Source organism: Terrapene carolina, unplaced genomic scaffold (genome assembly GCF_002925995.2).
Source record: "Terrapene carolina triunguis isolate 2854851 unplaced genomic scaffold, T_m_triunguis-2.0 Scaffold32200, whole genome shotgun sequence".
Lineage (NCBI taxonomy): Eukaryota > Metazoa > Chordata > Testudines > Emydidae > Terrapene > Terrapene triunguis.
Window position 1 is genome coordinate 239,618 of NW_020696551.1, and position 21,093 is coordinate 260,710.

At 63.3% G+C, this 21,093-nt stretch overlaps 1 protein-coding gene across 1 annotated transcript in view; it reads left to right on the top strand.

Annotated features, from left to right (window-relative positions):
• LOC113409302 (cadherin EGF LAG seven-pass G-type receptor 2-like) overlaps window positions 1-21,093 on the top strand; it is a 64,315-nt gene that overhangs the window by 11,691 nt on the left and 31,531 nt on the right. Inside the window, 4 exon segments of the mRNA XM_026663064.1 lie at window positions 6,755-7,399; window positions 12,375-12,597; window positions 18,078-18,193; window positions 18,694-18,782. Coding sequence (XP_026518849.1) covers window positions 6,755-7,399; window positions 12,375-12,597; window positions 18,078-18,193; window positions 18,694-18,782 — 1,073 coding nt within the window.

The following is a 21,093-nucleotide window of genomic DNA, read 5'->3' on the forward strand; positions in this document are numbered from 1 at the left end:
GTAACCAGCCAGAGCTGGAGTCAGTGAGTCTGCCCCCCCCCCATGTGTCCGAGGCTAGCGTGGGCTGGCAGGGCCTAAGGCCACACATCAAGGACAGACGTGGAGGGGGCATCAGCCAGATGCCCCAGATGGTCCCCACCCCAGTCCCCACGCAGTGGGTGCCTGACGGGGGCATCACCATGGGGCCATTGTCTCCATGGTGATCCACATGGGAACCCTCATCACTCAGCCCCCCCCCCCCATCTGGTGCCAGAGGATCCGGCTGCAGCCACATCCCTGTGACCCCTCCAGAGATGGGGGGGGGGAAGAGCGGGCGGGGAGGGGCCCTTTCTTCTCCTGCACAGCGACACAAAGGCGGGGCGGGGCGGCCGGGCACAAAGGGGTTCGGGGCACCGGGTCAGAAAGCGGAAGAATGAGCCGGGGACTAGAGAATGGGGGCAGCTCCCCCTCCCCTCCCCCACCGGCCTTCCTGCCTTGCCAGCCCCACAGTGCCTCCCCCAGCTCTCCACCCTCAACCCCTGATCCCCCTTCAGCTCCCCATCTGTCACCTTCCCCCGCTCACCCCAGAGCCCCTTCCCCAGTTCCCCGTGGGCCCCCCAGTCCCTTGCCACCCCTTCAGCCTCCCCCCTCCCCAGCTGCCTCCCCCCCAGGCTGAGCGTCCTGCTGCCCGGGGAAGGGGGCGTTTGTCTCGTGAGTCAGAGAGAAGAGAACCGAGCCCGAGGAACAAAAGCCTCCCCTACATAGCTGGCTCTTTCCTGCGGCCACCATGGCAACCCAGCGCGGCCAGCCAGAGCCACAGGCCGCTGGGCAGGGGCTGGGCACGCGGGGGGCCGAGGGCAGCAGGGCACGCTCCCACTCCCTCGCCTGCCCGCTCTCCCCAGGGCCGTGTCTCAAAGAGGCTGGGGCTGGCAGCTGCTTGGCAGTGAGGGGCTGGCAGCACCAGTCACTGGGCCATAGGGGGCTGGCAGGGCCCCCATGGGGCAGGTTAGAAGGCTGAGCTGGGAGGTTGTGGGGCTTGAGCACTGGCTGTTAGTCCCCAGACACTTGGGTTTGAATCTCACTGGGCTGGCATGTGGCATGACACTGGGTTTAGGCGTGTTCCCCAAATGGCCGTTGGATCACAGAGAGGTGGGACTGGAGGGGCCGCGGGGGTCACCAAACCCAGCAGCCTGCGCTGAGGCAGGGCCAAGGGAACCTCCACCACCCCGGCAGGCATTTGTCCAGCCTGGACTCAGCCCCGCATGACGAGGATCCCACAGCTTCCCTGGGTGGGACTGCCCTGGCAGGCTGTTTTCCTCGGCTCCAGCCTAAACCGGCCTCACTGCAATTTACACCCGTGCTTCTTGTTCTGGCCCCAGCAGTGAGGGAAACAGGGTATCAGCAGAGCTGGGGGGGGTGGGCAGGGGGCTGCGGGTCGGGGCTGGCAGAGCTGGGGGGGGCCCAGGGCTGGGCTAGCAGGGGGGGGGGGGGGGGGACGGGGGGGAACCGGCAGAGCTGGGTGGGGCCAGGGCTGGGCTAGCAGGGGGCTGCGGGTCGGGACTGAGGGGAACTGGGAGAGTTGTGGCAAGCTGGGGGCTAGGGGGACCCTTGTGTGCGCTCAGCCTTTGTCTCTAGCTGGGTTTGAGCTGTTCCAAACCCCTGCGGACTCAGCCCAGCTTTTCACTGAACCCCTGTGTGCTGGGGAGCCGAGCGGACGCCTGGTCCTGGCGCGTGAGCTCCAAGTCGCTGTGGCCGAGGGGGAAGTTCTGTGAGGCTGCACAGACCCAGTGAGCGGCTGGGCCCGGCCTGGCACAGGAGCCACCCAGGCTGGGCAATTGGGGACTGCGCTGGGGGGATTCCCAGGAAGCCAGCGCAGGGCTGGGTCACTGGGCAGGGGCCTGTGCTCCAGGACACACCTCTGGTGTCAGAGCCGGCAGGGGAAGATGAGGGGTGCAGGGATGTGGCATCACCCCCCCGGTCCAGCCAGGCTCAGCCTTGGGCCAGCAGAACCTTCTGTCTCTGGGCTGCTGGTCCCGCTCCAGGGCAGGCTGGTACCATCTGTGCTCTGTTTGCTGGGCCCTGCATGTAATGAGCTCGCTGGGGCTCAGCACAGGCCAGGTGTCTGCACAGTGGGGCTCTCTGCCTGGGCCACTGAGCGGGGGCTGCACAGAGAGGAGCTGGGGTTACGGGCTGTCCCAGCACAGGGCCTGGGCCCTGAGGCAGAGCTGGCTCTGCCCTGGGGTCGGGACTGGGAAGGGCAGGCTGGGCTATGCCCCCCAGGGCCCTGAGAGCCCCTCAACCTGCGCTGTCCGCGCCAGACCCTGCTCCCCTGCCTGATGGAGGGAAGGGCCCTAGCACGGTGCACCAGGAGCAGGGGGAGATGGGGCACTGCCTGGTGCCAGCCCTGCCTTCAGCCCCTGCAGCAGGAGGAGGAGGGGTTCCGAGCCTGGGCCCTGCTGAGCCCGGGGCCCTGCCTGTGGGCGCAGGGGAGATGCGCTGGCAGTTGCCATGGCAGCCGTTGTCCTTTGTCAAACAATGAATAGAGCTAGGAAAACGTGCATATTTCAGGAGGGTCTGCTAGAGCCGGCTCCACCCAGCTCTGCGGGTGCCCCTCACTCCCGCCCCCCAGCCCCGGCCATCCCAGCCCTGGGCCCCCCCCCCCACACAGCTCCACAGGTGCCCCTCACTCCCAACCCGCAGCCCCTGCTATCCCAGAGCTGGGGGGAGCCACAGCCCCCTGCCATCCCAGCCCTGGGCTCCCCCCAGCTCTGCTAGTGCCCCTCACTCCCGACCCCCAGCCCTGGCCATCCCAGCTCTGGGCTCCCCTCACACACAGCTCCGCAGGTGCCCCTCACTCCCAACCCGCAGCCCCTGCTATCCCAGCCCTGGGCTCCCCCCAGCTCTGCCAGTGCCCCTCACTCCCGACCCGCAGCCCCTGCCATCCCAGCCCTGGGCTCCCCCTAGCCCCCAGCTCTGCCGGTGCCCCTCATTCCCAACTCTCAGCCCCCTGCTATCCCAGCCCTGGGCTCCCCCCCCACAGCTCTACAGGTGCCCCTCACTCCCAACCCGCAGCCCCCTGCTACGCCAGTGCTGGGCTTCCCACACACACACAGCTCCACCAGTGCCCCTCACTCCGGACCCGCAGCCCCCTGCTACGACAGTGCTGGGCTCCCCCCCCGCCCCCGCTCCGCTGGTGCCCCTCACTCCGGATCGGCAGCCCCCGCTACGCCAGTGCTGGGCTCCTCACACACACACACACAGCTCCGCCGGTGCCCCTTACTCCTGACCGGCAGCCCCGCTATCCCAGGCCCAGGGAGGCCACCTGGTGTGGAGTGTGAAAAGGCCCCTGTGGCCAGGAGTGTTTGTCAGCCCCTGCCCCAGGCATCTGAGGCATCCGCACTCCAGCCCAAGAGCCCTTCAGCGCTGGGCACCCAGGGCCCCATGTTTGCTGAGCCATTGGCTGCCTGCTCCGGGGCGTGGGGTGTCAGGCGGGGCTTGGCCCAGGAATGTCTCATCTGGGAGGAGGGGGGGCAGGTAAGGAGGGCCTGAGGGGAGGGGATCAGCCTGCTGGAGCAGGAGAATCGGGAGCCTGGGGGGGGGGGGGGCCTGAGGCTGGGGGAGTGAATTCCAGGATGGATGTAGCTGAGACAGACATGGGCTGGGTGCTGGGCACTCAGTAAATATCTCCTGCAGGGGAGTGTGACGCGGCCGCTCTGCCCATGCTCTATAGGTCGTGGGCGGGGGGGGGGGGGGGTGGGCATGGGCTCCCTGCACGTGGCCTCCCCGCTGGTCAGGCGGGGCCATTGTGGGGCCAAGCGGCCCTTCCTCATTTTCTCCTGCAGCCTGGTGGGGGTGATGACCTTTGACCTCCTTGATGAGGTCACGACCCCGGGCCCCCCTCCTATTGTGTTTGATTCGTCGCAGCTTTGGAAACAGGACCCATGGACTATGCCAGGGCCTCAATCCTTTCCCCCTTAAGCTTGGCCCTCACAGCCTCAGGCCCCTCTCACATACATCCAGGCTCCACCCCAGACGGGCAGAAAGATTCTGCAGAACTGACTGGCAGTGAAACAGCCAGGCCTGGATTGAACGTGTCACCATTAGGCTTCAGAGTGAATGCCGGCAGCAGTGAATGAGAGCAGTTCACATCACCCTGAGACGGGTGTTTGGGGGCAGCTCTCTGGAGCCTCAGTCAGGCAGGACCGCACAGATGTGTAACTCTGCTCTCCAGGCTCTGTGTGCATGCCTCCTCAGTGCCTCACCCTGTCCGGGGGCATCTGTTAGCCCCCCGGCTCAGCCCCCCTCGCTCAGTTCATGGTGCTGGATCCTCGCCTTGCATTTCCACAATGAAATGTCACGGTGCCCAGGAGTGGCTCCTTGCCAAGATGACGTGGTGCTGCTGGGCTGCAGCCACCTCTGCGGGGAGGCGCACGTGAGGAAGGGGGAATGTGGATGTTGGCACCAGGGCAAAGTCCCCATTCCTAAGGAAGGTGCCTTCAGATTTTTGTGGTCTGGACTGAGTAAAGGGCTGGGAGTCAGGACTCTTGTGGTCTGTCCCTGGCTCTGGGGGGGGGGCTGTGAGGGCTAGTGATTAGATCAGGACTCTGGCATTGACTTCCTGGGTGACATCAGGTGAGTCACTCTCCCACGCTGTAAAAGCAGCAAAGAATCCTGTGGCACCTTATAGACTAACAGACGTATAGGAGCATGAGCTTTCGTGGGTGAATACCCACTTCTTCGGATACACGCTGTGCCTCAGTTTCCCCAGCTGTCCAGTGGGGGTGATGCTACTGACCCGCCTTTGCACAGTGCTTTGAGGTCCCTGGCTGAAACAGTGCTAAGAGTTGTGATGAACTGGTGTGTGTGTGAAAGAGAGAGAGACAGAGACTGCTGCCCTCTGCTGGACGCTCAGCTGTGTGTCATAGCCCCACACTGCTTCTATTTGAGGGAGGTTCTCCACAGAGAGAAGCCTCACTGCTATGGCATGGAGAAGCACGATGAGCCCCACGTGCAGCATGTGACCCTTCCCCTCAGTGCCCCCAGGGCTCGGGGGCAACTCGTGCAGGTCAGCGAGAGAGGCGGCTCCCGTGGCCAGAACTAACCTGCCACAGAGCGCGGCCGGGGCTGAGCTGCTGGACCCAGATGAGATGGGCAAGGCCTGGTGAGGGCAGACTGGCTCTGGAGGGTGGAGTGGGGGGGAAAGACCGGCTCTGGGGGGGCCGGTGAGGGCAGACCAGCTCTGGGAGGCTTGGGGGGGCAGACCGGCTTCGGGGGGCCGGTGAGGGCGGGGCAGCGCTGGGGGCCTGGGGGGGGGGGGGGGGGTTAGACCGGCTCGGGGGCTGGAGATGAGAGAGCAGCTCCACTCGCCCTGCTTAGCCCCTGCCGGCCTCTCCCCCTCCCCCTTGCCCCCAGTCTGTCCCAGGTGGCAGCCCTTGGAGCTGGGGTGGGAATTGACCTCACGCTGGAGAAGCAGCAATGACAGGGCCTTTAGACTCCTGGGTCCTATTCCCTGCTCTGCTCCCAACCTGCTGCGTGAGCTGGGGCAAATTGCGTTCCTCTGGGCCTCAGTTTCCCCATCTGTCACCTAGGACTGATGCTGACCCGCCTGCCTGTGGTGCACTGGTGAGAACCACCCCCCGCCAGCTGCTCTTCCTGCCCCCCCTTTGCCGCCCCCAGTTCCCTGCTTAGGAAGGGCAGGCTGGGGCCATGGACGGGTGGGGCCTGTGCCCAGGAGTCTGTCTGTTCAGGGGCTGAGCCCGGCATCCATCCATCCAGAAGCTGTGCCTGGGATTGTCTGTTTGTGTGGGAGCTGTGCTGGGGCTGTCTGTGTGGGGGCTGTGCTGGGGCATTCCTCGTGCCCTCTGCGCTGGGCCGGGGGTATGTGTCGGGGGGTTTTGTAGCAAACAGTCTCAGACCCTGGCACAGCAGGTTTTTGTTGGGTTTCCAGTGAGGCTGGTCAGTGATTGGCAGCGTGGTCTGTCATGTCCCCTGGGCTGGGAGCCAGGCAGATACCGACTAGCCAGGGGGCATAACCTGGTAGCCACAGGCTGATGTGAGCTAGGAGTTGAGGGAGCCCCCAGTGAGGTTCAGCGTGTGAGAAAGGCCCCCCAGCTGCTGGGGAAGTGGTTTCTACTGGGTGTTGGCTGCCAGCCATCTGCCTTGGCACCAGGAGCGCCACCAGCTTTTTTGCCGCCCTAGGTGGCGGAAGGTCCCGCCCCCGGAATACCGACGACGACCGGGGCTGTCGAAGATCTGGCTGCCTCGGTCGCCGCCCCCCAAATGTTAATGGTCGCCTAATGGGTTGCGCCAGCCCTGCTTGGCACTTGCTGGCCCTGGGCCACTGGCCCACAGCTGCTGGCCTCATGTGCAGGAGAGCACCCGCCGAAATGCCCCTTCTGAGCCCCAGGCCTTGCAGGGGCTGCGCGGGGGCAGGGGGAGACACGGTCGGAGACCAGCAGGCTGGAGGTTGCAGAGGGAAGCCCGGTGTCCTGGCGCCACTGCCTGGGGGCCTATTTGAAGACACAACCCATGTGCCCTGTGTGCCCACGGCCACCCCCAGCTCTGCTGGTGCCCCTCACTCCCGACCCGCAGCACCTGCTATCCCAGCCCTGGGCTCCCCCACCCCCCAGCTCTGCCAGTGCCCCTCACTCCCGACCCGCAGCATCTGCTAGCCCAGCCCTGGTGGACTCTGGAGCTGTAGAAAGCCTGTTCCCATGGCAGGCTCAGCCCCAGCCCCTCCGGGCGCCGTTCACCCCTTGCCCTCGTCTCTCGGCAGACGGCGTGCACAGCATGGCGGCTCAGTGCACCCTGCAGGTGACCATAGTCACGGACGAGATGCTGACCAACAGCATCACGCTGCGCCTGGAGAACATGTCCCCGGAGCGGTTCCTGTCACCACTGCTGGTGCTCTTCCTGGAGGGGGTGGCGGCCGTGCTCTCGGCCCCCCGCCACCACGTGGTGCTCTTCAACATCCAGAACGACACGGACGTGCCGGCCGCCCACATCCTCAACGTCAGCCTGTCGGTGCTGCTGCCGGGCGGGACCCGCGGGGGGCGCTACATCCCCTCCCAGGATCTGCAGGAGCGGCTCTACCTCAACCGCACACTGCTGGCCGCCATCTCCGAGCAGCGGGTGCTGCCCTTCGACGACAACATCTGCCTACGGGAGCCCTGCGAGAACTACATGCGCTGCGTCTCCGTGCTGCGCTTCGACAGCTCCGCGCCCTTCCTGGCCTCCGCCACTGTCCTCTTCCGGCCCATCCACCCCGTCAGCGGCCTGCGCTGCCGCTGCCCCGCCGGCTTCACCGGCCACTACTGCGAGAGCGAGATCGACCTGTGCTACTCCAGCCCTTGCGGCCGCAATGGGCGCTGCCACCGCCGGGAGGGCGGCTACACCTGCCACTGCCAGGCCGGCTTCACCGGTGAGTGGGAGAGGGGCCGGGCCGGGGCGGGAAGGGCTCCTCTGTCTATCCCTACACAAGCCTCTGTCTGTCCGGCCAGCCCCGGCCGTACCCCCACCCGGCCATCTCCAGCCGTTTCCCCCTCTGTCCATCCGTCCCCGTCCTTGCCCCTGTCCAGCCATCCCATCCGTACCGTCCGGCCACCCTCCTCCGTACCCCCGCCCAGCCATTTCCAGCCGTACCCCCCTCTGTCTGTCTCCGTCCATGCCCCGTCCAGCCATCCCATCCGTGCCGTCCGGCCAGCCCCCTCCATACCCCCCTCCGTACCCCCATCCAGCCATCCGTCTCCACCTCCAGGGGCCTCTGCTGGCTGGCTCGGAGGGCTGGGGAATGGGGGGGGCCTTCACCCCCCCAAGGCACTAGTTCAAATCCAGCCCAGGGCAGTGGCCACATCTCATGTCTGTTGGGCATGTCGCTGTGAGCCGGGGGCATGTCCCTATGGGGCAGGGGTGTGTCCCTGTGGGGGGGTGCCCCTGCATCATGGGCGTGTCCCTATGGGGCAGGGGTGTGTCCCTGTGGGGTGGGGGCGTGTCCCTGTGAGCCGGGGGCATGTCCCTGTGGGGTGGGGGGATGTTCCCCTGGGGGGCGTGTCCCTGTGATCCAGGGGTGTGTCTCCCTGGGGCAGGGGTGTGTCCCTGTGGGAGGGTGCCCCTGGGTCGTGGGCGTGTCCCTGAGTCCCATGGCCTAGGTATAGGGTGACCAGATGTCCCGATTTTATAGGGACAGTCCCCATATTTGGGGCTTTTTCTTTTATAGGCTCCTATTATCCCCCATCCTCCGTCCCGATTTTTCACACTTGCTCGCTGGTCAGCCTACCGAGGCGGGGTCTCTGCCCCAGCCCCAGCCCTGCGGTGGAGCGTCCCCACCGCGAGTAGATTCTCCGGGAGCTGGAGCCGGGGCCGGAGCGCTGAGCTCTGCTGGACGCTGCGCTGCTAGCCGTGGGGCAGCCTCCTGCACTGACCAGGGTGCCCCCGCCTGTGGGGCCACCCAGCCGCAGCCTGAGGACGCAGCAGCCTCTCGTTCTAAGCCCGAGCCCCCGGCCTGCCCTGCCCCCTCTTAGTGGCGGCTAAGAGCTTGGGCTGCCCATGCCCAGTGTCTGGCCTGCTCCCACCCAGGGACACCACCCATGCCCTGGCCTCCCCCCAGGAGGGGGCTCTCAGGGACTGCCCTGGGATCAGGGCCCCTGGTGACCTATTGCTTGGGGAGCCCCTGTTAGCTGGTGACACTGAGCCAGAGGAGCAGCTCCCCCCCCCTGCGCTGCATCCCCCGGGGCCCGAGCTGGGTCATCCCAGCGCCAGCCTGGGCTCCCCTCTGCAGGCGGGGGAGGGGCGGGGTTCCTTTCGGGGGTGGGGGGGAGTGTCAGTTTCCCTGGAAACTGAAGCTGGTCATTAGGGCAGGACACGGAGAGGCTGGGGATGGAGATCCTTCCCGAAATCCTCGGGGGGGAGGACTGGGGATGGGAGGGAGGAGTGGGGGGCCGATAGGGGAGGGGGAAGAGTGAATTTGATGCCATAAGGGGCTGTGACACGAGGGTGAAATGTGGAGGTGTCTGGCTTTGGGGTGCTGAGGGACAGGCTATGAGGCATTCAGCACAGTCTGCGCTCTGGTGCGCTCTGACTGCCCCCAAACTCCTGCCCCTTGGTGACCCCAACTTCACCCCGCCCCAAAGGGCTCCTTCCCCTGCCTGGCCCCCCAGGAGCCCTGCCTAGAGAGTCCCAGCTTCCAGGGCCAGCTCTAGGAGAGGAGTGGTGTCAGGGTGGGGGCGGGAGGTTGAGACTCCTGGGTTCTCTCCCTGGCTGGGTCACAAATTCTCTTTTTAGCCCTTAGCCCTGCTCTGTGCCTCAGTTTCCCCAACTGTAGCCAGGGTGATGGCGCTGAAGGGAGTGTGACCCAGGACTGTAGAAAGCTGTGAGCTCCCTGGCAATGGAGAATCCCCCTCCCCCACTGGGGCAATGGAGAATTCCCCCTCCCCCACTGGGGCAATGGAGAATGCCCCCGGTGAGAAGGGTCCCAATGGGAGCTGCTGGGTGCTGAGCACTTCTGAACGCCTGCCCCAGCTTTTGAGGAGACCTGGGCAGAGGCTGGGGGGGGCTCATTCTGCAGGGCACCCTGTGCCCCCTGCGATCCACGCCAGCTGGGCTTGTCTGGGCTGTGCCCAGGGTCCCTGGCGCGCCGCACTCAGGTGGCCCCGCGGTGAAACTGTAGAGCCACACGGCAGGTTCCCCCTCCCACTGCCCTGCTGGGAAACCCCAAAGACAGCAAGCCATGGGGGGAAGGGGGGAGACACTGGCCCAGCCGAGGGGCCCTCTGGGAGGTGCTGGTCTGCGCAGGAAGTTAGAAAGCTGGAGCTGGGGGGTGCGTTTGGAATAATGCAGCAGGGCGAAGTGCCTCTCAGTAGCCATGCTAAAAGGCAGGGGGTTACTTCCCAGCGTGCCAGTTCCTTGCCTGCCCCACCCCGGGCACAAGGACGATCTCTGCGTGGCACACGCCTGACTGTGGTCCCAGCTGCATCCCTGGCTCTGTGGGGGGAGTCTGCCCCGGGGCACATCTTGCAATCGCTTGTTCAAAATCTCTGTCTTCGACAGCCAAAGTCATGGCAAAGAAACCAATCCCACCCCCCGTCCCCGTCCCCGGCCTGCCTGTCCGGCGCATCGCCCACACGTGCATTAGTGCAGTGCTGAAGCGGTCGCCTCACGCATTAGTTTGTATTAGCTGCAGCTGAAAGGTTTAATCTCTTTCTTGGTGATTCCTGGTGCCTCCTCTCATAGAAAAAGCCATAAATTGACAACTTCCCAAGGCAGCCCCGGCCCAGCCCCCAGCCATTAGTGTTATTGATCCTGGGTAGGATGACCAGACAGCAAATGTGAAAAATCTGGACAGGGAGTGGGGGGTAGTAGGAGCTTATATAAGAAAAAGACCCAAAAATCGGGATTGTCCCTATAAAATCAGGACATCTGGTCACCCTAAACCTGGGTGTCCAGCAGCACGTTGAGGCCCCATCGGGTGGGCACGGCACAGACAGGGAGCGACAGCCTCTGCCCCTCACAGTTACCATGCTAAGGCCCTGAGCCAGCAAACAACGGCAGCACGTGCTGGCCTGTGATCACGAGTGACCTGCTCCACCAGCTCTCGGCAGATTTCAGCCAGGTCCCTTCAGTGCTTCATCCCCTTGCTGCTGGCGATAAAACGGTCACCACAATGGTTACTCCTCTTCGGGCATGTGCATGGGCTTGTTGTTGTCGGGTCTGTCGTGTGAGCCGGACTGTGTACAGACGGGCTTGTTGTTGTAGGATCTCCTGGCTGCGGGACTGCAGTGCAGCATGGGGCTGGCGTGTGCAGGGTCTCTGGGCTGGGAATGCGCTGGCTGTTTAGAGCAGGAGGTGCAGCTGGACCAGAGCTGCTGTTGTCATTAATCCCAGATTCTGTGGGGTTCCAGGCTGCTGGCACGTCAAGGGTGGGCCCATTTCTCTGCTGGCGTAAGCTGGTGCAGCCCCATTGCGCCAATTTGCACCAGCTAAGAATTTGGCCCTTAGATTTACAGACAAGCCAGGCAAGCAGTGCCCGGGATGCTGCCAGTCCCCGTGGAATCTGGCACTGGTACCCAGCCAAGGCCCCTCCCCCTTACAGGGGTGCAGCGAAACTGACCGGCCTGGTCATTGTCTGAGCGGCAGGAGGCAGCGGGATAGCGGGGGTTAAAAGCACCTGCTGTTTAAGGGGCTGGGAGGGTGCTGGGCTGCATGCAGCATGTGATTGGTCGGATGAGCATCCCATTAGTGCCCCTGAGGCGGAGCAAAGCAGGGTGGGTAGCTGGGCCGCGGGTTTGGGGCGCCGAGGCAGCACTTTCATCTCTGCGAGTTCCCAGACCTCTGTTCCCTGGATTATTTTATCTGCTGTGTGCTCAGGGGCCTGCTTGACAGCAGAGAGAGCCGCCAACCAGAGCTGCGCATACGGCTGATGGGCCTTGCACAGGACCCCTGGAATTGAAATTCAGGCCAGCTCTCTGGGCCTCGATTTTCCCTATCTGTAGAAGTGGGGTAATGGCGTTTTCCCATTGTAGAGGTCTGAATGCGTCACAAGGCAGACAGGGTCCTTATCCCTGTTTGGAGGAAACTGAGGCACAGAGCGGGGGGAATCACCCAAGGTCTCCTAGCAAAGGCAGGTACAGAACCCAGCTCCTCTGAGTGCAGGCCAGTGCTCCAGGCCACACTGCCTGCCCACTCCCCTCTCACCCAGGAGGGGGAGTCCTGCCCTCTGGCCTGCCCCAGCCCCAGCTTCCCAGGCCCCCCTCCCGTGTGAAGTGCTGCCACCTGCGTCCTGCCTGTCCCAAGAAGTGCACATCCCCACCCTGTTTTTAACTTGCCATGCCCTCACTCCAGCGAGCCTTGCAGCACCCCCTTTCCCAGCCTCGGGGCGAGCGCCTGCTCCCTGGCATCGCTCCAGCTTGGGATCTGTCAGCAGAACCCGTGTCCAGCCAGCCCGGCGCACTGGGGTACCTGACTGAGCAGGGCGCGTGCTCTGGGCCCCGCTCACAGCCAGGGGCTTGTCCTCGCACGTGGCTCCCTGGGCTGGCAGCACTGGTACATGGGCGTGGGGGGGGGGGTCTGCATAAAGCCAGGGGGACCGCTGCCCGCCTGGCAAAGGCCCTGGGGCATGAGGCCAGCCGGAGCCCAAAGGGATACGGGCTCTGCATGACGGCGTGTGCCAGGTGCGTGGCAGTGGGGAGCTGCTTGGGGCTGGTGGGGCATTTGGGGAGCTGGAGAATTGGGAGGGCTTGAGCCGGGGGGTGCTATCTGGTGCAGAACGATTAGCTCCTGGGGGCTGGGTGCAGCAGGGTGCTGTGCCCTTGGCTCTCAGTGCCAGCCAGGGACCAGCAGCACGTGCCCTGGGGTGGGGGGGGGGTCCCTGGCACTGCCCTGACGGCTGTCCCTGCCCGCAGGAGAGCACTGTGAGGTGAACGCCCGCCTGGGCCGCTGCACACCGGGCGTCTGCAAGAACGGGGGCACCTGCACCAATCTGCTGGTCGGGGGCTTCAAGTGCGACTGCCCCTCAGGGGACTACGAGAAGCCCTACTGCGAGATGAGCAGCCGCAGCTTCCCCGCCCGTTCCTTCGTCACCTTCCGGGGGCTGCGCCAGCGCTTCCACTTCACTGTCACCCTCACGTGAGTGCTGGGGGGGGCTGGGCGACTGGCACCTCATCCAAGGGGGCATCACCCTCATGTGAGTACCAGGGGGGCACCGGTCGGGGGGGCTGGGCGACTGGCACCTCATCCGGGGGGGCATCACCCTCACGTGAGTGCCTGCCCCCCCCCCCCGCCACCCACTCAGCACCTCCCCGCCCACAAGCCTGGCCTTCCTAGCTCCTCCCATCCCCGCCTTCCTAGGACAGAGAGAATTCCCATAATAGCTCCTCCCCTAAGGGGTGTCTCTGTCCGAACCATGGGCTCCTCCGCACCTGTCGGCTTCCCCGGCCCTTAGTTTAAAAACTGCTCCACTAGACACGCCAGCAACCTGGGTCCATTGTGGTCTAGGCTGAGCCCATCCTTGTGGTATCGGCCCCTCCTTTCCCAGTTATAAACCTAACCCCTTCCTCCCTACACCTGTGGTTCTCAGCCAGGGGGATGTGGGAGATCTTCCAGGGGTACATCAACTCGTCTAGAGATTTGCCTTGTTTTACAACAGGCTGCATAGAAAGCACCAGCGAAGTCAGTACAGACTAAAATCTCCTACAAACGACGACTTGTTTGTACTGCTCTGTGTACTTTACACTGACATGCAAGGACAAGATTTAGATTCCAGTTGATTTATTTGATAATTATATGGTCAAAACCAGAAAGTCCGCCATGTTTCAGTACTAGTGGCTGTGACATTTTGTATTTTTATGTCTTGAGTTTGTCAGCAGGTCGTTTTGAAGTGAGGTGTAACGTGGGGTACACAAGACAGATCAGACTCCTGAAAGGGGGACAGCAGTCTGGAAAGGTTGAGAGCCACTGGTCTCCATCGGCTCATCCCCGCATTGACACCCCGCAGCTCTGCCCGTCTCCCCGGCCCTGCGCGTGGAACTGGGAGATTTCAGAGAATGCTTCCAGGGAGTCCTGGACTTTAACCTCTTCCCTAGCAGCCTCCAGGACCTCTCTCCTGCCTTTCCCTATGTCATTGGTACCTACATGTCCCACACCCAACCGGCTCCGCCCAGCACTGCCTACCAGGCTGTCCAGATGTCCCATGAGTTCCACTCAGGCAGCAATTCACCCTGCAGGTCTCCCGCTCGTCACAACCCAGCTCTCTGTATCTCTCATCCTCGAATCCCCCGCTGCTATTTCCTGGCTCCTCCATAATGGGGGCCCCTCCCCGGAGGGGTGCCCTCGGTACCACCACATCTGCTGGAAGGAGAGTCCCAACCTGGCATTGTTTGCCTCTGCTCCAGCGAGGCTACTGGGCATGACCCACTATGGCAGCTCTTATCTGGGGGGCCCCAGCCCCTGCCACGGCAGATCCCCTGGGGGTCGGGGTCTGGCAGGTGGACACTAAATGGCATCTTTGTTCCAAAGCCCGGGACCCTCCCCTCCCTTGTCCTGCTCCAGAATGGGCCCATTGTTTTCCAGCAGGACACACGGGGGTCTTCCTCCATTGGCCCTTCCCGACCCAGGAGCCCCCTCCACTCACTGCAGGGCCTGTCTGGCTGGACATGGCGAGGGGCTAGCTGCCAGGGGGTGGGGTGTCTGCCCCCCCCGGGCGCTTTCCTGTGAGCTCGCCAGCAGCCCTCACCCAGGTCTGGCCCCCCAGAGGATCCCCCAAGCTGCTTCCCCCTGCCTCCAGGCTCACCGCCTGGCCCAGCCTGCCCCCTCTCCCGCCAGCTAAGGCAGAGCAGGCCGGGCGGGGTTTGGGGATGGGAGGGATTATCCTGAGGAGCTGCGATGAGATCACAACCCTCATCAATGGGCCTGGCCCCCCTCCCCATAATCCTGCCAGCTCCAGACATTGTCAGCCCAGCACAAAGGGCTAGCCAGCCGCAGCTTCTGCAGGGCAGCCAGGGCCCTTTGTCCTGGGGTGGGAGCCGTGGCCGTGGCCGGGGCCATCACCCTGCAGGGGGCTGCCGCGCGTTGACAGCGGGTAATGAATCACGGCTGGCATGGGGGGCCGGGGCTAGGCCTGTTGCTCAGGCTGGCCGAGGGGATGGCCCCCTCCAGCAGCCCCGCAGCCTGGCAAATTGCTGGGCTGTGGGCATGGGGGGCGCCCTATGTGCTGCTGCCCTGGCTGGGGGTGCTGCAGTCAGCGTTAGGGGGGCCAAAGGGTAGAACATCCCTGCTGGGAGGGGCCGGCGGGCACCTGCCCACTGTTGGACATGGGGTCAGGCCCTACAGAGCAGAGGTGTGCCAGGAGGTGGGTGAGGGGCTGGCAGTGCAGAGGAGGAAGGGTCTGGCAGTGCTGGGCACTTGTTAGGGGGCTGGGCCAATGGGCAAGTGGTGCTGGATACATGGGGGGAGGGGCAGTGACAGAGCGCTGGGACTCAGGACATCCGACTGCCCTGCTGAGTGACCTTGGCCAGTCACGTCCCCTCACCGTGCCTCAGTTTCCCCTGCTAGCCTGCGTATAGTCAGGGTGTGAGCTGTTCAGGGCATGGCCTGGTTCATGCTGTCTGCAGCGCGGGGCCCTGAGCTCAGCCACGAGGTGCTGCCCCAGCACCTATAATAACATTTGTAGCTGGGCCCCACGGCACCCGGTGTCAGACCCTTCTCCCATCTCATCCATCAGGGTCCAAATGCAGCCACCTCTGGGGTGGAACCCAGCAGCCGTTGTGCACAGGCAGCCCACAGGGACAGGCAGGAGACACTGTGGCTGACACTAATGGGCTTGGTCTGGAATTTGTCTACGAGCCCCCTGCTGAGCCCCTGCCTGCGTCCTGTATAACAGCGCCCCCTAGTGCCGCACCGGGGCACCACTGCCTGCCAGGGGAGCGTCCTGTTTGCAGAGGGACATGCTTTTCCAGAACAGTCAGGAAGCACCTTCCAGTACCCCCAGCACCCCCCAGTATCCCCAAGTAAGCCTCAGTGACCCCCAGCAGCTCCCCATGCCCCTCAGCCCCAGCGCCCCCCAGTCCTCAGCATTCCTCAGCTCACAGCCCTCAGTGCCCCCAGCCCCCAGACTCCCTCTGTGCCACCAGCCTTAGCCCCCAGTGCCCCCAGCCCTCATCTGGGCTGAGAACAGGTCGGCTGATGAGCAATGGGCAGGTTTTCCCGAAGGGAAGAGGCCAGACCAGACCCGCCCTGACCCTGGGGAAGGGACATGTGGGGCTTGGGGCTAAGACGTGTACAGTGAGGGAGGGTTGATTTTGCTTTTAAAGCCAAGAGCTGCCCCCGACCAAGCCCCTGAATTTCCAGCACACCCTGTGGAAGCTGGAGCAGTTCCTTGGGACTGGAGATCAGCGGTGCTTTGTGCAGCTGTCTGGTCTAATGGTTAGAGCAGGGCATGGGTGACCAGGGCTCCTGGGCTCTACCCCGACTCTGGGTGAAGTGAGGAGTGGGGTGTCATAGTTAAAAGTAGGCAGGAGGGGGGCGGTCAGGACTCCTGGGTTCAGTTGCTGACTCCCATTTGTGCTCTTGCCCAAGTCACTGTCCATGCCTCAGTTTCCCCTTCCATTGAGGGGGAAATCCCCCATTATTGTTGAGTTTTCTATTGTATAGCCTCTCTGAGCTCCAGGAGCATTTCAGTCACCATCACCGTCCGGCTCAGGGGGTCGGTAGCATGTTCCCATACTTTTATTGGTCAAGCATTGACCTTTCTACCTATTAGAGATCCTACGGCACAGATTGATTCATTTCAGATTTTTACTGTATTGGACTTTCTGCTTTCCCATACGGTGCCACTCTGCCACCAGCACAGCCCGCTCAGTCAGTCCTGGATATTTTGTACCCTGGTATTACCATGTCCCATTGATTAGCATAATTCCACCAAGTTTATGGGATGCCTGTTACATCAATCTCCTCATTTAATACCAGACTCAAGTTCACCCATCTTAGTATTCAGACTTCTAGCATTTGTATACAAGCACTTATAAAATGTGTCACTATTTAGTTGTCTGGGACTCTTTTCATCTGTTTCTCTTCCGCTCCTAACTACTTATCAACTTTTGTCCTCCCCACCTTACTAGGACAGAGAGAAGCCCCTAAGAGGTGTCTCTGTCTGAACCATGAGCTCCTCCACACCTGTCGGCTTCCCCCAGCCCCTAGTTTAAAAACTGCTCTACGACCTTTTAATTTGACGTGCCAGCAACCTGGGTCCATTGTGGTTTAGGCAGAGCCCATCCTTCCGGTATCAGCCCCTCCTTTCCCAGTTATAAACCTAACCCCCTTCTCCCTACACCGTCAGCTCATCCCCGCATTGGGACCCTGCAGTTCTGCCCGTCTCCCTGGCCCTGCGCGTGGAACTAGGAGATTTCAGAGAATGCTCCCAGGGAGTCCTGGACTTTAACCTCTTCCCTAGCAGCTTAAATTTGGCCTCCAGCCATACCCCCCTCTGTACCCCCATCCAGCCATACCCTCTCTGTACCCCCATCCAGCCATACCTTCTCTGTACCCCTCCTGCCTTTCCCTGTGTCACTGGTACCTCCATGTACCATGCTCACCGGCCCTCAGTCCTGACCCACAGCCCCCTGCTGTCTCAGCCCCATTATATTCATTCTTCCTGGCACCCATGGGGCTGAGGAAGCCACAGAACCAGCCCAGCAGCCCGAGTCTCTGGCCCTCAGGGAGGTGAGGCTGCCACGGCGCGGGGCCTGGGCCTTGCCCAGCTTCTCCCCACGCACGCAGCTACTCTGCAGGCTCCTCGCCACTCCTCTGGTCACTGATTGGGGAGGATCGGGGAGCACAGGGGAGCCAGGCCATGGCTGCCTTTAGATGCCGATTGCTGTGGGGAGACCAAAGATGGGATTGCCACTACCCAGCCTTGAACTCATGCCTTACCACACAGAGAGCATGCTCCATGGGGGCCCATCACCTTAACTCTGCCCTGCTGCCCCCTTAACTCTGCCCGGATGCCCCCCTTATCTCTGTCCTGATGCCCCCCCCCTAAATGCTGACCCGATGCCCCCTTTATCTCTGCCCCATGCTGTCTTTAACTCTGTCCTGATGTCCCCTTAACTCTGGTCCAACACCCATCTTAACTCTGCCTGGATGCCCCCTCCTTTAACTCTGTCTCAGTGCCCCCCTTAACTCTGCCCCAATGCTCCCTTAACTGTGCCTTGATGCCCCCTTAACTCTGGCCGACACCCACCTTAACTCTGTGCCCCAATCCTATCCATTCCGCACGCAGACCAAGGTGTCTCCATGCACCAGTCCTCTGGCCATGCTCCTGCCCAGGGTTCGTCAGTAGCCGGACAGCAGGCCAAATCCAGACAGCCAGATGCTTTTGAACAGACCCCGAAATCTTTTCCTTTACTTATTATCATGGTTGTTATTTTTTTCTCTGGAGTCTGGACCTTGACCAAAAAATTTGGACCTTGACATAAACTAATTGACGACCCTGCTCCTGCCCATCTCGGAGGATCCCAGGGGGTTGGGCTCTCTCAGCCCGTGTCAGGCCGTGAGGGATCCAGGGGGGGTGTTGTGGGGGACGCTGCTCTCACCCTCTCCCCCTCGGGCAGGTTCGCCACGAAGGAGCGGAACGGGCTGCTACTGTACAACGGGCGCTTCAACGAGAAGCACGACTTCGTGGCCCTGGAGATCATCCACCAGCAGATCCAGCTCACCTTCTCGGCAGGTAGGGCCTGGCTGGGCCCGACTCCCTTCGGCCCCGGGCCCGACTCCCCTCATTCCCAGGCCCAACTCCCCTCGGCCCCGACCCAGCTCCTCTCATCCCCGGGCCCGACTCCCCTCATCCTGGGCCCGACTCCCCTCGGCCCCGACCCAGCTCCCCTTGGCCCCAGACCCAACTCCCCTCATCCCAGCCCTGACTCCCTTCTGCCCCAGGCCCGACTGCCCTTGGCCCCGGCTCACCTCAGCACACCAGCCCTCCCCACCCCTCGGCCCAGCTTCCCTGGCTCTCAGTTCCCCTGGCCCTGCCTCCCCTTCCCCACAGCTCCCCTCACCCCTTGGCTCCTGGGCGTGCAGCCCCCCACAGAGCCCTCTGCCCCCAGACCCTGCTCCCCTCCCAGGGCCCAGCTCCCTGCTGCTGGGTGGGGAGCTCTGGGCTCCCTTGCCCATCTCAGGCCGTGGCTCCCCCAGGGCCCCGCGGTAACCAGCATCCACCTGCTCCCCCAGGCGAGTCGACCACCACGGTGTCTCCGTCCGTGCCGGGCGGCGTGAGCGATGGGCAATGGCACACTGTCCGGCTGCAGTACTACAACAAGGTAAGCGGGGCAGCGCTGGTGGGCACCTGGAGGGCAGGGCATCCAGGCAGCTGCCTGTCAGTCCCATGCCTGCCAGCCATGCCACGGGGCAGGGGACGTGGGGCAATCACTAAGGCAGTCAGAGGTCCCAGCAGACCCCCAGGCACCCCCCAGGAGGCAGCGCTGGGCCCCTGGCCCAGCCCAGCCCCTCCCTCGCTATGGGCTGATCCCGGTGCTGAGCTCGCTGCATTCCCTCCCACCCCCCCAGCCCCCTCAATTCTCAGCTGGCTGCAGATTTTGATGCTGAAATAGAGCCCTTGGTTGGGGGGGGGAGGGAGCTCCTGACCTGGGGCCCCAGAGAGCTGGAGGAGGCAATTGTGGGGTGGGACCCTCGGGAAGCATCTGAGGCTCTTGGTCCAGGGTGGGGGGCTCCTTGGGGGAGGGGTGGAGGCCCCAGTCCCAGGGCTCCCAATCTCCTGTCCAGGGCGGGCTCCACGGCCTCACACCGGGAGCTCTGCCCCAAGCCATCTATGGGTGCAGCGTGAAATGTCCGAGTGACGTGGGTGCAGATGGCACCAGGTCGCTGGGGGCAGGAGGCGGGTGAACTGCAGTGAGGGGAGAGTGCTGCTGCCAGCGTGTCCCGCGTGGCCACGCCCTGAGGCAGCCTCCTGGCAGAGACGTGGCAGCGTGGCTGGGCACCAGCAGAGCAAGGCCTTGGGATAGCACAGAGCAGGGGTAAAGTGTCGGCTCCCCTTGGTCAGGCTCTGTCCGTCCGTCTGTCCTCACTCTATTCCAGGGGACCCGCAGCCAGCTCTGCTCCCCCTCCTTGCCCTCCCGCCCGGGGTGGGGGGTTTGCCCAGTTGCCCTGCGGAGGGGCGGGGAGTCCCTCCCCCTTTGGGGCGCTGGGCGCCAGGTGTCGCTGGCCTGGGGGCTGGCTTTGCCGTTGTCTTCCCCACTGAGATGGGGTTGCCAGGGCCTGCCCGGCGCAGATAGCTGGCCACCATTCACCTGTGTCTCAGCCTGTCCTGAGAGCAGACACCCCCCCAGTAACCGTGCGAAATACTGGAGAAACTGAAGCACATATAGGCATCAAAATTCCCACTTGGTCACAGGCCCTCACTGCACTGCCTGGGGATTGGGAGTCCTGGAGCCTGACTTCCCTGAGGCCATGGCAGGGCCAGCTACCCAAGGGCCTGGCTGGGCAGGTAGCCGGCCAGGAGGAGGTCAGGCCATGAGCTGGCCGGGTGGGTGCTGGCAAAGTGGCTCTGCTGGCAGCTCCTGGGGCTGCCGATTGTGACGATGTGGTTCTGATGGAACCCAACTGAGAGCGCCAACTCAGGACAAATTGCTCAAATAGGGCAGTTACAGCCCAAGGCTGGGGTTTTTTCCACCTCTAAGCAAACCAAACCAGCCAGACTAGGAGGACTTCGGTCTCACCCCACTGGCTAATCGCAAGTCTCACAAGCAATCTCCTTAGACACTCCAGTTTCCCAGTATTACCACCAGTGCCACTCGTTATGGGGACAAATGGTTATGAAAACCAATACCCCAGTAAAAGAAAAAGGTTCTCCTGATCTAGGGTTACCATCCGTCCGGGTTTCCCCGGACATGTCCGGCTTTTGGGTCTTTAAATAGCCGTCTGGGGGAATTTGTAAAAAGCTAAAAATGTCCGGGATTTCTCCCCGGACGGCTATTTAAAGACCCAAAAGCGGCTGACAGGGCAGCCGCGCTGGATTGAGCTGCTCAGGCAGCAAAAGCCCCTCCCCCGCTGCAGCTTCAGCACGCCGGTAGCAAAACGGGAGCAGGAGCTGTTTGTGCCGCTACAGCCCAGAAAGCCACCCCCCTATCCATGGCAGCCGGCCCTGATTGGCCAGCCCCGCTCCCTCCCCCGCGCTGGGGGCGAGTCAAGAAACAGGGAGCAGGAGGGTTGGATGGGGTGGGGGTTCTGGGGGGACCTGTCAGGGGGCAGGGGTGTGAAGAGGGATTGGGGCAGTCAGGGGACAGGGAGCAGGGGGAGGGTTGGATGGGTCAGGGGTTCTGGGGGGACCTGTCAGGGGGCAGGGGTGTGGAGAGGGATTGGGGCAGTCAGGGGACAGGGAGCAGGGGAGGGTTGGATGGGGTGGCGGTTCTGGGGGTGGCCTGTCAGGGGGCAGGGGTGTGGAGAGGGATTGGGGCAGTCAGGGGACAGGGAGGGTTAGATGGGTTGGAGGTTCGGGGGGGGGCAGTCAGGGAACAGGCAGCGGTTAGATAGGCGTGGGAGTCTCGGGGATCTGGCGGGGGCAGGGGTGTGGATAGGAGTCAGAACAGTCAGGGGACAGGTAGGGTGGGGGGG